This window comes from Mus musculus, chromosome 7, assembly GCF_000001635.26.
Source record: "Mus musculus strain C57BL/6J chromosome 7, GRCm38.p6 C57BL/6J".
In the NCBI taxonomy this organism is placed as follows: domain Eukaryota; kingdom Metazoa; phylum Chordata; class Mammalia; order Rodentia; family Muridae; genus Mus; species Mus musculus.
The window spans coordinates 123,266,534-123,282,912 of record NC_000073.6 but is presented as its reverse complement, the minus strand read 5'-3'; the positions used below and the strand labels follow the sequence as shown (position 1 = coordinate 123,282,912).

At 47.2% G+C, this 16,379-nt stretch overlaps 2 protein-coding genes across 16 annotated transcripts in view; one reads left to right on the top strand and one right to left on the bottom strand.

Moving 5' to 3' along the window:
* The window catches only part of Arhgap17 (Rho GTPase activating protein 17), a 90,800-nt gene extending 87,036 nt beyond the window's left edge, over positions 1 to 3,764 (top strand). For 8 of the 9 annotated variants that reach the window (XM_006508201.4, XM_030242982.1, NM_001316713.1 and 5 more), the window contains one exon: positions 2,797 to 3,764. Coding sequence is in view for 3 of the 9 variants with exons in the window: in XM_030242982.1 (XP_030098842.1) it covers positions 2,797 to 2,927 (131 nt within the window). In the remaining 6 variants the exon portion in view is untranslated. The remainder of the gene's footprint in view (positions 1 to 2,796) is intronic. The other variant, XR_869745.3, reaches the window with a different exon arrangement.
* Positions 3,765 to 8,524: 4,760 nt separating this feature from the next.
* The window catches only part of Slc5a11 (solute carrier family 5 (sodium/glucose cotransporter), member 11), a 59,795-nt gene continuing 51,940 nt past the window's right edge, over positions 8,525 to 16,379 (bottom strand). For 4 of the 7 annotated variants that reach the window (XM_011241766.3, XM_011241768.2, XM_006507712.3 and 1 more), the window contains 4 exons: positions 14,996 to 15,164; positions 13,675 to 13,890; positions 12,904 to 13,072; positions 9,660 to 9,912 (listed from right to left, as the gene is read on the bottom strand). In XM_011241766.3, the coding sequence (XP_011240068.1) occupies positions 9,710 to 9,912; positions 12,904 to 13,072; positions 13,675 to 13,890; positions 14,996 to 15,164 (757 nt within the window). In that variant the 3' untranslated portion in view covers positions 9,660 to 9,709. Of the gene's footprint in view, positions 8,788 to 9,659; positions 9,913 to 12,903; positions 13,073 to 13,674; positions 13,891 to 14,995; positions 15,165 to 16,379 lie in introns of those variants that run through there. The other 3 variants (XM_011241767.3, NM_146198.2, XR_001785540.2) reach the window with 3 other exon arrangements.

The following is a 16,379-nucleotide window of genomic DNA, read 5'->3' as shown; positions in this document are numbered from 1 at the left end:
ATTTTTACATCACAGTTGATAGTAGTAGCAGAATTACAGTTATGAAGTAGCAATGAAAATAATTTTATGGTTGAGGGTCACCACAAGTGAAGGACTGTATTAAAGGGTCCCAGTAGTAGGAAGGTTGAGAACCGCTGGTCACTCTGTTGTTCACAGACCAGACTTGCTAAGGGATCCGGGGCTTTCAGACCTGAGAGAGGCTGGGTGGGTGACAGTGATGTTCAGGGCTTTACTTTGCATTGGGTTGCTTTCCAGGGTGTGTTTAGATTTGGTGCTTATATAAGTTGACATCAAAATAGCATTTTTGAAGAAAAGTGTTGCAACCTGAAGCATATAATCAAAATTATTGGAGTGAAAATTCTTCTAAGCCCATACCTTAAACTCTATAGAGTGCCAGTCCTGCCCCTTGGAGGCCTGTTCCAAAAAAGAATGTTCCATTTGTCAGGATCCCAGGTCCATCTCACTGTCCTCCCTGTGTCTGAGGCCAAGCAAGGCCTGTTACCTGATGCTCTTTTCTGCGCTTCTTGTTATCATCTTTAAATTATCTTTAATACGAACTTCTTGGAGATGTGTAGAATCATTAAAAGAGGAAAAAAGAAGGCTTGAGTGACACTTTTCTTATTGCCGTGAACCAGGTGTTCACGACTTCAGCCATTATCTCCTCAGACAGTGTCTTCTCCTTTGGGAGCTCACAGAGGATGCACATGGTCCTCTGGGAGGTGGGAAACACAGTGCAGTCCAGAGAGTCCAGACATGTCTTTGCTTTGTGTATGACCTGTGCTGGCATGTCACCTTGATATAGTGGTGCCCCTGATCTCCACGGTAGAGCTAATGCTGGTATAGTGTGTACAGCAGCTCACTGACATGGTCTGACAGTCGCTGTGGAATGCATGTGTCTTCATTTTGCAGTAGATGCATAGCTGTCCTTCCAGAAGTTGACCCTGCACACAGTGCAGCCTATCTTTCCATCTTACCACTCTGCACACGCTCCATTGTTTGCTGTCACAAAACAGTTTCTTACTCTTAGGAGAATAAGAGAGACTGGGGAGGACAGATTGGACAGACAGGAGGCAGAGGAGAGCCATGTCCCTTTTACCTCACCACATTGGTTTTGTCCTAAATGTATTATTGTTTTCATCATAAGTAGAGAATTTCAGAAAAGTACAAATTAAGAAATGATATATATTCGAGGCAGTGGTGACACATTTAATCCCAGCACTTGGGAGGCAGAAGCAGGCGGATCTGAGTTCAAGGCCAGCCTGGTCTACAGAGCAAGTTCCAGAATACCCAGGGCTACACAGAGAAGCCCTATCTTTAAAAAAAAGAAATTAATTAAAAAAAATGTATCTAGATTGATTTAGGAAAAGAAGAGCCAATTTGTCCTCTGTGACAGCTGGCACACAAGCAGAGATGTCAACAAGTAGACATCTGGTTACTAGGCATTTTCACTCAGCATGTTCATGTCTGTCCCTTAGTCCTTGTGAACTCCCTGGGCTAGCAGTGGCATCTGTGGTAGGTAGGGTTATAGGGGCAGAGACTGAGTCTGCGATGATTTTCTTGTTCATTGCTGCCTTGAGTCATGGCCACCTCTCTGCCTGAGGCTATGAAAAGGGAGGGTTGGCAAGGTGTTTGCACTAGCCCACTGTTTATCTGTCCATCTACTACCCAGCTTTATAGGGTCTGCTTTGTGCCAGTCATGGCTGTAAGCACTGAACAAGACAGATATGCCCTTGCCCTGTGTGAGCCACAAGTCTGAGATGTCCTTAGTTCTGTGTATACAGACTGCTTTTGATTGTCTGTGAACTTGGACCCTTTAACTCCTTGGCACCTCCATAATCTAAAAATTTCCCCTAGTTAGGGTACAAGGACAAGTTTCTTGACCTAGGAAAAGGTAAACTTACAGCTCAGAACTATACGGAGAGAGACCAGGAGGGGCTCTGAGGAAGGGGAAGAAACCAGTCTCCTGGCTTACCTATGGGTTTCCACAAGGCTCGTCTGTCTCGTTTACTAGTGTATCCTCAGCAGCAGAGCAGCAGTGAGCATGTGGTAGTCTAGAAGAGAATGTGGTGAATGAGGAGGGGCTTGTGAGCATGGAGGGGAGGGGCTTAAGGCCTGTATATTTTCCATCGTACTGAAGGAATTTTCAATCAACCCACGAAGACATAGATTTCAGTGTATTAGTGTTAGAAAAATAGTATTTAGAGATTTGGGGTCTACTGAAGTTGTTCACAAGAGGTGAATGTATCCCACGGGGGACACTTAACAGTGCCTGGAGACATTTCAGGTTGTCTCTCTGGAGGTCAGTATGCTGTATGCCACCAGCATTTTGTTGGTAAAAGCTGCCAGACTACCCAGTATCCTACAGTGCAGAGAACAGTTCCCTACAACTCAGAATAACTCAATCCAAGCTTTGATTCAGTGCAGGTTGAGGTCACAGCTTTATCGCCCAGAGGTAAATGCCTGCAGCCTCAGAAAAGAGTTCTTCCCAGGGCAATCGTCCCCAGCAGCATAGAAGCTGTTAGGAACCCTCAGTGCAATGGAGGCCTAGGTGAGAGTAGAATTGCCCTCACTCAAAGCAAGCATCCTTCAAGGGTCACATCCCTCCGGCTGCCCAGTCTCTCTGGATTCTCAGTAGGCTGTGGTAGGCAACTGCTGACTAGGGTCTCAAGGCCTTGAAACCTCTGGAAAGGGCTGTGTTTGTGCATGGGCTGTCTTGGATCTTCTAGCCTCCTCCTCAGTGCATTGGTGGCATTTGGACCTCACTCTTACTAATGTTTTTTCATGTTTTTTGTCCAGACACCAATTCTAGGGTTTCTGAATCACTTCGCAGCATCTTTCCTGAAATACATTCAGACTTGGCAAGCAAAGAAGTGCCTGGCCACATCCTGCTGGACATAGACAATGACACAGAAAGTACTGCATTGTGAAGAAAGCCACTTGTCAGCCTTTGGCCCTCCATCCCAGTGAACGGAACTGGGTCAGGCAAGCCTCTGTCTCTGCAGACCAAACAGTGAGAAGCTTTTAGTGGGGGAAGGAAGGTCTGACTACGAAGGACTAGACTCCCACGGCCCAAGGAGAAGGTGAGGGCCAGTCCTCAAAGCTGAATGACCTGTGTCGTAAAGAAGTTGGCTTGCTTTATCTAGGATGAAAATCATGCCAAAAATGATCAGGACAAAGAAATACCGACAGCAGGAGTATTACTGCTGAGAGGTGTATGGGAAGCTGTTGCCAGAGCTGTCAGCTCAGACAGCTCTGATTGTGACTAAGAAGAGACTTACCTATCTATTTAATAAAACATTAATTATGCAAGTTGCCTACTTCCTGCTACTTGGACTTTGGTTCTCACATACCAGAAGGAGCTTCCATTCCTTCAGACTTGCTGCAGAATCATTTTGTATTAAATAGTCTGTCTCCTCCAACCCCCAGAACCTCGAGCATTGGCGACTGCTGGCTCTGTCGCCTCAGCAGAATGGATGCAAGTCGTGCCTTGTGGATTGCCAGAATATGGAGAGAAATATACCGTTCTTTTTAAAAAAAAAAACAAAACAAAACAAAACTATAATTGCTACTTGATAAAGAGCGAATGTTATTCTAGTTTCATGTTTAATTTGAATTAAATATATTCTGTGGTTTATATGAAAACTTGCTAATTCTTAGAGGCAAATTCTGGGATATATACATTTGTGTTTGTGCATATATGTGCATGTGTGAGCTTGCCTGTGTGTTTGTCTATAGGAATTTGAAACAATAAAGAGATGCTAGCATGGTAGTTTCAGCACTTGGGAGGCAGAGGGCTATAAGTTCAAGACCAGCCTGGGATACACAGCAAGTCTCTGGGAATGGGAGTGGCAAAGCAGGTGTGGTGTGACAGGCAGAAGGACCAGGTGTTTAAGGTCATCCTTAACTACATAGTGAGTTGTGGGCCAGCATGCATTCTATGAGGCCATGTCTTAGAAAGACTGCCCAGCTGTGACCAGCTGCCTGGACCTGTACGGACCATCCATGGTTAAGGCCTCTTTGCAGATTGCAGTCTTGTATCTCTTTCTAGTCTGTTGAGAATGACTTGGACTCAGAGAAGCTGACTCCCAGTGACTTTCAGGGCTGTGTGTGTGTGTTCATCGGGAACTATGACTTCCAGCAACCTGAACGCTCCCCTGTCCTGTCTAAGAGTAAGACCCTTGGAGGAGCAGCGTAGGACCTAAGTGAGGCAGTCAGTCTAGACGGCTGTTCTCCTTGTGCCCCCTCCCTACCTAGGGTGCTTTTCTAGATCACAGAGAAGTAGACACTGACATTGGTAGATGCCTGGGACTTTGATTGTTAGAGGTCTGTGATCTCCTCTGGCTTAGAAGACATTGTGACTGGGCACAGGATCTGCCTGCTTGGGATCCCAGCACTCAGGAGGCTGAGGCGAGAGCATCGTGAGCTCAAGCCTCTCTGAGCTGCAACTGCCTCACGAACTAGACCAAAAATATGTCACTACGTGCATGTGTTGTTATGTATACACACATTTGTACATCTAAGCAAGATCAAATATCTCTTCCCTCAGAGTTCCCTGTACCTTCAAAGCACTTTAAAGTACTTTATTTGTTAACTACACTGAAGATGTGCACCTGGAAACATTTTCCCTGCCTTTCAAATTTATGTCTGGGCTAAAGAGAAGGCTCAGAGGTTAAGAGCACTTGTTCATCTTGCAGAGGACCTGGGTTCAATTCCCAGCACCTGCATAATGGCTCACAACCATCTGTAACTCCATTTCCAGAGGATCCAATGTCCTGATCTCTGTGAATACCAAAGACCCATGTGATACACATACAGGAATAAAGAGAAGACACACACACACACACAAAATTTATTTTAGTTTTTTTATTAAATTATTTACTTACATTCCAAATGTCCCTCTTTCCTATCCCCCCTTCCAGAGTTCTTCACCCCATCCGCCCTCCCCTCTGCCTCTGAAAGACTGTTGCCCCACCTCCCTTTTCTGGGGCATCAAGTATCTCCAGGATTAGGTACATCCTTTCTCACTATAAAAAAATAAGTGTTTAAAATGTATGTCTGCTGAAGGCTCCCTCTTGCCTTGTTTTTCACTATACTACAGAACCAAGCTGTGGAGAGATTGTTTCAGGTTGTACTTAGAGCTCCACCCCTTTTCTAGAGAGCTAGGCATGAGCACTGATGCCAGGACTGTCACTGAGAGAAGAGCTGGGACTGGAGATGAGAGTTCATACTCACTGCTCCTGCCTGTGGCTTGTGCCTGGTGTCGATGGTGCTAAAATATACAACACTTATTGTTTGCTTGTGTGGGACCCTGTCTAAATTTTGACTGCCCAGTTCTTAGAAGAAATGAAAATTTTGATTCCACGATGTCAAAAAATACGAAACTGAAGCTGCCACCCATCCTCACTGAGGGCCAGGCTTATGTGGCACTGAGTGGCTCAGCGCTTAAGTACCAGAGTCATTATACAATGACTCTCACACGATGCAAAACCAAGAGTGGCACCTGGTTCTCCTTCCCTCTTTAAGGACTTATCATGTGTCCCTTTGTGACACTACGTGTGTCAGAGTGTTTTCCCCTGCCTGACATCATGGTGGCATCTCTGGCAATCCGGAAGGATGATGGTCTCCAGAAAGATGCTTCTAGAATCTGCCTTTCAAATGGTCCCCCTCCCTTTCCCACTGTTTCTCAGAAGCTCTGAGACTGTGTGCTCAGAGTGCCCTGTGGCTACACATTAACACTAGGATCATAGAGCCATTCCTCTTCCCACCCCTGTTGCCCGCTTAGCCTTCTAAAAGGAACCTGCTTTTGATCCCACACAGTGAGGAGTTGGCCCCTGGCTGCTCTGCACATTGTAAGGGGTTGTACGCTCTGGACACTCAAGAGTTAGAAGTAGTTAGCGTGATCTGCCCCCTGAAACTGGTGGGAATGGACCCCTCTTCTTGGGGCTCCACCTCCCAGTGTGAGCTCATTGGAATGTCTTAAGGCAAAGCTTCCCCTGGTTGCTTGTGTGTGGTCTGTTCTCAACATTTCCTTCCATGCTGTAGAGCATCCATCCTGTCCCTTTACACTAGAGCCTGCACGGACTCTCAGACACAGCCTGCACTAGCAGATGCTTCAAGACCAGTAGCTTCCACTTTTTTTCGTAACATTGGTGGAGCTAAGAAGAAGTGAACTGGCATGGTGCAATCAAACAGTATTAACTGTCCACATTGCAGAGACTGTACCTCTCTGGCTAGTGTGGATTTATACAGCTTTGTACATTTGCGAGCCCCTTAGGCAGGAGGCAGGGGCATCTCTCCTGGCACAGTGCTTAGGAGCTCTAAGTGACAACCAACGGTCACTGTGCATGCCAGAGAAAACCAGCCTGTGAATAAAGAAATCTATAATTGTGTTATGAGATGGGTGCAAAGGCTGGAGGGGCGCACACACTTGGTTGCCAAAAGTCTCCACTTATCTTGAGGCTGTTTTGTGTTTCCTGTACTACACTACGTCCTCACAGTAGATTGCTTTATTTTGTTTGTTTATTGACCCTTTGCATAAAGTTTGCGGGTTTGTTTCTGTTACAGCCAACCAAAAGCCTCATCACACTCGCTAGTCTGAGGAAGCCAACTGCTTCTCTTCCGGCAGCCATGGCCTGTGCACCCCACACAGGCAAACACACCTCCTTCCACTCCCCATGACTCCAGAGTTGACCATCACACCTATGCCTGCCAGCGACGGTTCTCTGACAAGTGATCACACACCTCACAGCTTCTGTGGGTCAGGGGCTGGGGAAAGCTCAGCTAGGGCCTCTGCTAGGACCTCCTAGGGCTGCAGTGAAGGTCGGGTAGGAGCTGTGATTTCATCTGGAGGCTGTACTGGGAAGGGAAGATCCAAGCTGTCAAACTCCATTTCTGTGTGTTTGTGGCCACAAGGTCTGAGGCCCTGCCCGATTCTGGCCATCCTTTGGAGGTGACTGTTCCTGGAGTCTGCAGGAGTCCCTTAACTTATGTCCCCTCAGTGGCTGCTTCATCAAGCAAGCCAGGAAGTCTCCATAGTGAGTCAACTTAAGAGACTGTCTTAATCTTTTTTTTTTAATCTAGATTTTATTTATTCTATCAGTGGTTTGCCTGCGTGTGTGCCTGGTGCTCACAGAGGTCAGAAGAGGGTATCGCATCCCCTGGAACTGGAGTTACAGATGTGAGCTACCATGTGGGTCCTGGAAACTAAAACTGGCCCTTCTACAAGCACAAGTGTTCTTAACTGCTGGGCTGTCTCTCCAGCCCAGGGCTCTTTTTTCATTACGTAATGTTTTGTGTGTATACAGGCGAGTGTGGACATGAAGACCAGAAGGTAGCTCTCATGTTCCTCACGAGCTGTCCTCCTTGTTTATTAAGACAAAGTCTCTCTCATGGGCCTGAAGCTCTCTGAAGAGGATAGGCTGACTGGCTGGCTGGCCAGTGAGCCCCAGGAATCTACTTGTCTCCCTAGAACTAGGATTGTGTTTACCTCAAGCCTGGCCTTTTATTCAGGTTCTGGGGCTCCAACTCAGCACCTTACCAACTGAACTGTGTTCTCAGCTCAAGAGAGTCATATACAATCTAATCATTACACCTAAGACATTGCAGTGTCATCCCATGACCATCACCCATGTTCTGTGGGTTACATGCAAGTCACATGTTCTGCCGACATGCAAGGGAAGAGAACCGGGCAGAAAGGCTCACTGACTTCAGTCCCATCCACCAGTATGTTAAAGGTCATCACAGACGACACACGTAAGGTTATTTGATAAGGGGAACAACTCCTCAGGTTTGTTTCCATTCTTTCTGCCTGGATCAGAATTCACTCTCTGTACACAAATTATTCTTGTACAGAAAAAATATATATATGACTTTGGCATTTCATGTAGAGACATTTTTCATGCAAAGACCCTTAGAATTGAAGCCAGGGACTTAAAATTCATTTTGTCCTGCAGGCAAATGTTGGTGGGTTACTCTTCGGCATAGCCCTGCTTACACTTTGAGGAACTAACATGAACAAGAGAAACGGGTGTTTAGGTGGGGAGCAGGAAGAGAACACGAGGGTGTCCGTACCTTAGGGAGCTCAGAGCTCAAGTGGACAGTCCATAAAGAAGGGATGGCTGCGGGCAGAGCTGTGAGGTGGCGCTAGGGAAAGGAGGTGGAGCGCCGGTTGAGAGACAGATTTAACAGAGCTGGAATCTAAGAGGTGGTGAAGACCGTGGGCGATAGAATGGAGTCAACGGGGTGGTGTTGCTGAGGGGTGGGGTCGGGGAAGATGGACTCAGCAGGGAGTAAGAGTGGAGCAGAAGGTGGTTCTGGGTTAAGAGCGCCCGCTGCTCTCCCTGAGTACCCAGGCTGTGTTCTCCGTGCTCACATGGCGGCCAGCAACCTTTTGTTCTTGGTGGAAGAGGTGGTTTCACATATACATACACAAGGTAAAACGTTCAGACGCATAAAAAAAAAAAAAAACTTTAAAAACGTCTAGGCCTGAGAAGCAGAGGCAGGCACATCTGTCTGAGTTCAAGGCCAGCCTGGTCTACAAAGCAAGTTCCAGGTGAGTCATAGTAAGACCTTAACTCAACAAAAATAACCAAAAAAGTGCTGAGGAGGGGGGGTGGTGAGGCTAGAACTGGGGGTAGCAAGCAGCGAGGTCAGAGGCTGGCACGGTCAGCAGCTGGGCATGGAGGCTGGTAACAAGTTTATAAACTTTACCACGGAGAGTGAGTTGAAGATCTAGAGGAGGTCTGTACTTCAGATCTCTGCAAGCCTGCGTTGTAGAGGAAATCGGACCTGGGGTGAGGTGAGACTGGAATCAGGGAGACCCCTTTAGGAGAACTGGTATGAACATTGGATCAAGTAAAGGACAGTGAGAGGTGGGCAGTTGGCTGCTTTTCCTGGGAGGCAGAAGCGACATAATCTGCTGCCTGCCTGCTTCCGAGTCCTTCCGAGACCTGGGAGTTGACTCAGAATGGCCCAGTTACAGGAGGACTCGGAAGGCCCCCTCTGCAGAAGCAGCAAGGGCTCCTGGTTTCTGAGCCATCTCTTCAGCCACTAAGCTAGAACTGGAGAAGTGCACACAGTTCCCTCATGTCCTCATGTCTTAATTCTTCTTATTGTATTTTGAGGCGGGGTTTCAAGTAGCCCTAGCAAGGTGGCCTTGACCCAGAATTCCTGGTCCTCTGCTTCTACCTCCCAGGTACTGGGATTGGGGCTGTGGGCCACAACTCTGTGCTTTAGTTTCTCTCCTTCCCTCTCCCTCTCCCTCTCTCTCTCTCACTCACTCTTTCTCCACTTCCCATGTGTGTGTGTGTATGTGTGTGTGTGTGTGTGTGTGTGTGTGTGTGTGTGTGTGTGTGACAGAGTCTTGCCCAAACTGGTAGCCCAAACTGGCCTCAAACTTGCACTTGAACTTAGTCAAAAGGCCGAGCAGCCATGGCCTCAAACTTGCAGTCCTAATTCAGAAGCGGCTGGGGTTATAGGCACGTGCCACCACACAGCCCCTGATTTTCACAGTGGGAGCGGTTTCAGGGCACTGCCCACAGATCTGCTTCTCACAGGCTGTAAGGAGGAGCGAGTACCACAGTGAGGAAAGCCCCAGGGCCATCCACCCACTCCTTCTAGGATGAGAACGCCGATTGGCTTGTCAGCAGCACCTCTGAAGCTCTACAGTAAACAGACACAGCTTTATTGTCGTTTCCTGGCTCACCCTGAGTTATGCGAAGTATCCCCAAAGGAAGATGGCGCAGCTGATGCACACAATGCAGTTGACGTCAAGCAGGGTTTTCACCAAGGGATTTTCCTCCAAGGAAACTATGACAGGTTCCGCTTTGCTTGGGGGCTCCTCTTTGTTCTTTTCCATCCCACAGAGCCACAGGATAGCCCTCACCACCTTGGAATGCCTGGGAGACACACCATCTAGAAAGAGCGCAGCAAAGGAAGGTCACAGGGGAACCGGCTCTCCCTAAGAGGAAGAAGAGGATCAGCCACATGTGTCCATGAGCTGAGATACGCACTCGTGTTCTTCTGGGAGGTGCAGTTGGCCTTCCATATTTGGTAGTTTAACCAAACATGAACCAGGAATATTCAGAGAAGTACAGACCTTTTCAACATTCCTCCCTAAATAATCCACATAATGACTGTGTGTGCAGCACTGATGTCGGGTGGGGTGTTCTGGATAATCTAGAGCCGAGTTGCATATACAGGGGGATGTACAAGGACTGTGACATTTCCATGTGCACATGTGTGGGCCTGCGTGTGAGCCAGAGGACAACCTTAGTCATCATTCTTCAGGAGTTGTCTTTTTTCTAGACAGTCTTCCACTGGCCTGGCACCCCCCCCCCCTGAGTACGTGGGGCTGCTGGCCCGTGAGCCCCAGGGATGGTCTGGCTCTCCCTTCCAGATGCTAGGATTCTGAGCGCATGCTACCATGTTCCTACTGCTTTCCCCTGGGCATCAGATCCAGGTCTTCATGCTTGCAAGGCAAGTGCTTTATTGACAGCTGCCTTCCCAGCCTCTACTTTGCCAGTTTATACCACGGGCCTGAGCATTCATACATTTTGGTGCCCATATGGACCATGGGATCAGTTTCTCTCAGGCACCGAGGAACAGCTATATCTATCAGATCTGGAAGATAACACTGTCTTCAGATGAAGAGATCAAGGCTTACCCTAACTTTAGCAAAGCCATATAACTGGAAAGTAGTGGCTGTGTTTGGGCTTAGGACCCAGATCTGTTCCCCTCTGCATCACAGTGCCTTCCAGGAAGATGAAGGACTTTGGGCACTTTGGGAGGATGCTGTCTCTCTGTGTGGCACTCAGGCTACACACTCAGCTGCTCCCAAAAGTCCAGACAGCCCATCCACCTGAGTCAGGGAAGCCAGTTTATACACTGAATATGATGGCAGTGACTTCACTTCCACAGGGAAATATGCTCTCAGTTAAGGCCTAGATGAAATGTTAAGGCCCAGGTAAAATGTAAAGGCCTAAGTAACTGTTACCTGGCTGGCCTGCCAGTTCCTGCTGTTACTAATGCCATAGGGAAACTCTGTCACACATTGTTTCTGTTGTTATTAAGAAACTTTTTCATGCCCAAGTTGATTGCATGTTCGGTTATATGCTGTGCCCTTGGAAACCAATCACAACAAAAGTCAGTTAGAACTGCTTTGTATAGTTAGCTACAATAAGCTTGGACCAGAACCAGCCAGCCAGCAGCACTTCCTATACCTGTATATGACCCTTCACAGTATTTGTTTTTGTAAGCTGCCCAACATTAGAGAGACACCTGCACCAGTATAAGAAACTATTTGGAGTAAGACTTCCATTTTGAGTAGGGGTCCAGTAAAGCTAAAGTTCCCAAGACCTCCCTAGGAACTGACATCCTACTTGGCAGAAAGAGATGTGTGCCTGGGTAACTGGCATCCTGGTTGGCAAGTTAAGACATGACTGTTAGACAAGTCCCATCCTGGTAGGCAAGTTAAGACATAAATATTAGACGAGGCAAATCCCCTGCCACAGTTGAACGCCCCAACCAATGGGAGCAGGATACGTGTACAACAAGGACATGATCCTAAGGAAAGCCCCATCCCTAAATCCTGATTGGTGGATAACTTGGCACAAATGTTTGTGGATTTGGGGCTCATAAGCCCTGTAAGATCCTAACTCAGTGTCACGGTTCAACTCCCAAGTCTGTACCACAGCCCTGGTGGATCAGTCCTGGAGAGGATGCTTGCTGATAAACTATCCCTGTCTGACTGAGACCAGTGTTTGCATGGTTTGTGAGGCAACTCCTAGACCACAACACTCACCTAGTTTTTAAAACATGTGACCTGGAGTTTCTCATTTTATAGGCTGAGCATGTGTCAGGCCCTTGGTTCAATCCCTAGTACTAGAAGAAAAAAAAGTCCAAGGGTGGGGGGAGGGGAATCTTCAGAGTTTCTTACCTTGAGTTGACACAGGTCAGTATCCATGGCTTTTATATATATATGACAATCTATATGATGTGAACCTTCACATCATGAGAGAGAACTTTGCCATGTCAACATGGAGGTCTTATGTCACCAGATTTTTCCCATTGTTCATGAAATGGATATAGACTCTCATATGAAATCTCCAAATCTTAAAACATTAACTCTAGCAAGATTTTATTGAAAGGACCCAGATGTAGCTGTCTCTTGTGAGACTATGCCAGGGCCTAGCAAACACAGAAGTGGATGCTCACAGTCAGCTAATGGATGGATCATAGGGCTCCCAATGGAGGAGCTAGAGAAAGTAGCCAAGGAGCTAAAGGGATCTGCAACCCTATAGGTGGAACAACATTATGAACTAACCAGTACCCCGGAGCTCTTGACTCTAGCTGCATATATATCAAAAGATGGCCTAGTCGGCCATCACTGGAAAGAGAGGCCCATTGGACTTGCAAACTTTATATGCCCCAGTACAGGGGAACACCAGGGCCAAAAAGGGGGAGTGGGTGGGCAGGGGAGTGGGGGTGGGTGGATATGGGGGACTTTTGGTATAGCATTGGAAATGTAAATGAGCTAAATACCTAATAAAAATGGAAAAAAAAAGAAAACAAAAAAAATAAAATAAAAACAAAAAACAAAAAAAAAACATTAACTCACATTTTTATAAAGTGAATTAAGCTGAAATCAGTGATTCGAGGATGACTGTAGTGCTCCAGCCTACAGTGTGGGGTTACATAGAGTCTCGGTAGGCTCTGGGTTTGCTGTTAATGTGTCTCTGAAGAGTCCCCTCTAGTTGGTGGAAAAACCAGGCATCAAAGCCAGGGGCTGCTGAAATCTCCGACCTTCCCCCTTTCTAGATTGCGATCTGGCAGAATCCCCCCCTCCCCCCAGAACACACAATGCTTCTTAAGCTCTATAACTGAGACCAGAGGCAACTAACTCACCGCCACAGGCTTTGGTCGTACTTTCTTGAACTGTCTCCAGCTGGATGCTGGTGCCAGGGGCCTCTGTAGTCCCATTCTGAGAAAGGGTTAGAGACAGGGGGGTTTCTGGTGGTGCTGAGTCCTTCTGGGCCACAGGTTCATGACGAGTGAACCAAGTCAGGCGGCTGACCTGAGAAGCAAAGGCGACCATGAGACACAGGTGGAAGCTGCCATTGTTCCTTATTTTTTCCAACCCTGCACCCACCTCAGCTCTCATGTTGGACACTGTTCATCATGTCCTCCAAGCAGCATCGGTTCCCCGATTCCTCAGAACCAACGACTACACCTCTTGCTTGCTCCTCTGTCTTCTGACAGCCCTCCTCTCTAACTGTCCTAGCCCTAGGGTACAGCCCTGTGAGCCACGGGTTGGCCCTTCAGCTTAGTCTTTCTTCTGATTCAAAGACAAGGTTGCACCTGAGCTGACAGGAACTACTAAGAACCAGGAATGTTTGTGGCTTTACACAATGGCAGTTCTAAAATAAATAAATAAATAAATAAATAAATAAATAAATAAATAAAGGTAGAGGGTTGGGGTGTGTGGCCCTAGGAACTCCCTGGCTCTCCATATAGCAGAATTGAAAAACAGGGTCCAAGTTCTGAGTTCTACACAGCTATGTCCCTAAAGCCCTACTCCAGACTTTCTGAACATTTCCATTGTCTTGCTTAAGCCTGGAGTCCATATTCTGTTCTTTTGATGAGTCTCTGAGGCTAGGCCTGTGAGCCCAAATGTACCATCTCTTTGGAGGGTGTCTCTGTGAACCAGCTCACAGTGACCACAGTGATGAGGGTGGTAAAAGACAGAATCATGGAGAAGTAGAGGTAGTGGACATCCTTCACCACAGCTGGCCGGTCATCAGGCTGGTCACACCGAGGCTGCGCGTAGACAAAGTCCAGGATCAGCCTGACCAGTCCCAGCAGCAAGCCCAAGATCAGGCCTGAGAAGGCACCCTGCGAACCAAAGGAAAGTCATCTTAGGGATGCTGAGGTCAGCAAAAGTTCAAGGCGCCGTCTCAGGGGCTGGTCTTTCTTGTGATGCTCACTGTATTGCAAAGCTGTGGAGTTATGGACCTGTCAAACTTTTCCAAATGCAGTCAGCCTTTAGTATCCTGAAGGATCAATTCCAGGCCCCATGGATAACAAACTTCTCAGGTGCTCAAATCCCTTGTATAGAATGGTATAGTGTTTGAACATGACCTATGCATATTCACTTATCTATGTTAAATCATCTTTAGGTTATATATAACACCTAGCACAATGTGAATATCATGTAAATAGCTGTTATATTATATCATTTATATGATAGCATAAGAAAAATATCTGCACTTGCTTAGTAGAGACACGGAATTTTTTCTTGCAAATATTTTTATCCTGCTGTTGATTGAATCTGATTTAACCCACAGGTGCAGATGCCTGGCTGTAATGAACTGATTACATATGCACACTCACTCCCTTCTAATCTGGCTTCCCTGTCAATGGCAAGAGTTTGTCAGGAAGCCAAGTGTGGTAGTGAACGCCTGTAAGCCCCACACTCAGGAGATGTAGGTGAGAAGATTGCAGGTTTGAAGCCAACCTGAGCATGATGGCTACTTTTGTCTAGGTGACATAACTTAAGACCACCTGGGTAGGGAAGCTCAGTGAGGGGCTGCCTGGACCAGGTCTGTCTGTGGGCCTGTGCACGCATCCTCCTCCCTACTTTTGACTGGATGTTATGTGACCACCTGCGTCAGCCAAGTCCTTGCTACCTTAACTGCACCAGAAAAATGGACTGTGACCTGGAAATGGAAGCTCAGTTCTCCCCTAAGTTTTTTTTTGTCAGGATATTTTAACACAGAAATAGAAATACATAGTGAGGCCCTGAGTTAAAAGAACAAACACAGGAGGCACTTCCGAGAATACCTATCTAGTCTTTTCCTGGCCTGTGGCTTCCCATCCAGGGTTCGCACTCCCTGGTGACAAGGCTAGCCCACACAGGTCCCTGCCAGACCGCTCCCCCTCCATTTCTCCCAGCGCTTGTGGACAGCACCCGGGTGTTGTGTTGCCAGTCCAGAGTTACCTTTTCATTGGTACGCTTCCAGAAACATCCCATGATGAAGACCATGGCCACAGGTGGCTGCAGGTAGGAGCTGATGGATTGAATGTAGATGAAAAGCTGCCCTCCCTGGCTGGCCTGCACAATGGGGATCCAGAGGATGGAGACCAGCACCAGGGCAAACACAAATATCCTGTGAGAAGAGAGGAAAGCAGGCCTGGCTTCTCTGAACACCTACTTTCCTCTCTTTATTGTGCAGCTTCGCGGAGCTGTAAGATCTGCAAGACATGAGACCTGTCTCTCCCCCTCCCCGCCCCGCCTAAGAGTACGATGCAGTATCCTTCGCTGAATTCGCACAGTACCATCAGCCCTGAGCACAGGCATCCTGCCCAAATATCCCCTTCCCCATTTTACAGGGACAACACACACCCAGGCTGACCTTGAATCCTCCTGCCTCAGCCTCCCAAGGGCTGGGATTTCAAGTGTGTACTAACTCCTCAGGATATTTCATTGATTTAAAAAAGAAAACCATCAAGGCTAGAGAGATGGCTCAGTGGTTAAAAGCACAGGCTGCTCTTCCAGAGGACCTGGGTTCAAGTCCCAGCTCCCACATGGCAGCTCACAACTGTCTGTAACTACAATTCGAGGGGATCCAGTGCCCTATTCTGGCCCTCAAGGGCACAAGGCACACACATGGTACACAAACATGCAGGCAAAACACTCATACACACTAAATAAATCTTTAAAAAGAATTGATTTTGTAGGCAGAGCATTTAGGGTGTATAACCCTCATGTGGAAGTCAGAGAATTTGTAGGAATTGGCTCTCTTCTTCCACCATGGGGTGGGTGCCTGGGTATCGTACCCAGGCCATCAAGCTTGGCAGTAAGTATCCTCACTTGCTGAGCTATTTTACCAGACCATTTCACCGCATCTTGTGAGTGTATGTGCCATGAACACACCGTTCTCTCCCTTTGCTTGTCCTTCACCAGCTGATGACAGCAGAACCGCCCCCTGCCCTTTGCTACTGTAAACTACTTGGATAAACATCTGAATACGGGTCTCTGGACATATGTCCTCATATCTAAGAATACAAACTTTTAAGTGATGTGGTAAGTTTATGCTTAACGTTGTAAGGGCCCATAGGGTTGTTTTTAAATGGACTCATTCATAGTCCCATGTGTACTGCATAGGAACCCTGTCTTCCTGCATCACCTTTCCAGGCACTGGGGTGATAGGCGTGCAACACCATGCCTGGCTTTTCCTGGCATTCTAGTGGGAAGCAGTGGTGCCAAGCGTAGTAAATGATGCTGAACGTCTTGTTACAGGCTCGTTGTTACATCTTTCTTGGTGAAAAGCCTATTCAATTGTTACTATGTTCTAAGAGTGCTTCGTATTTTCTAGATTACA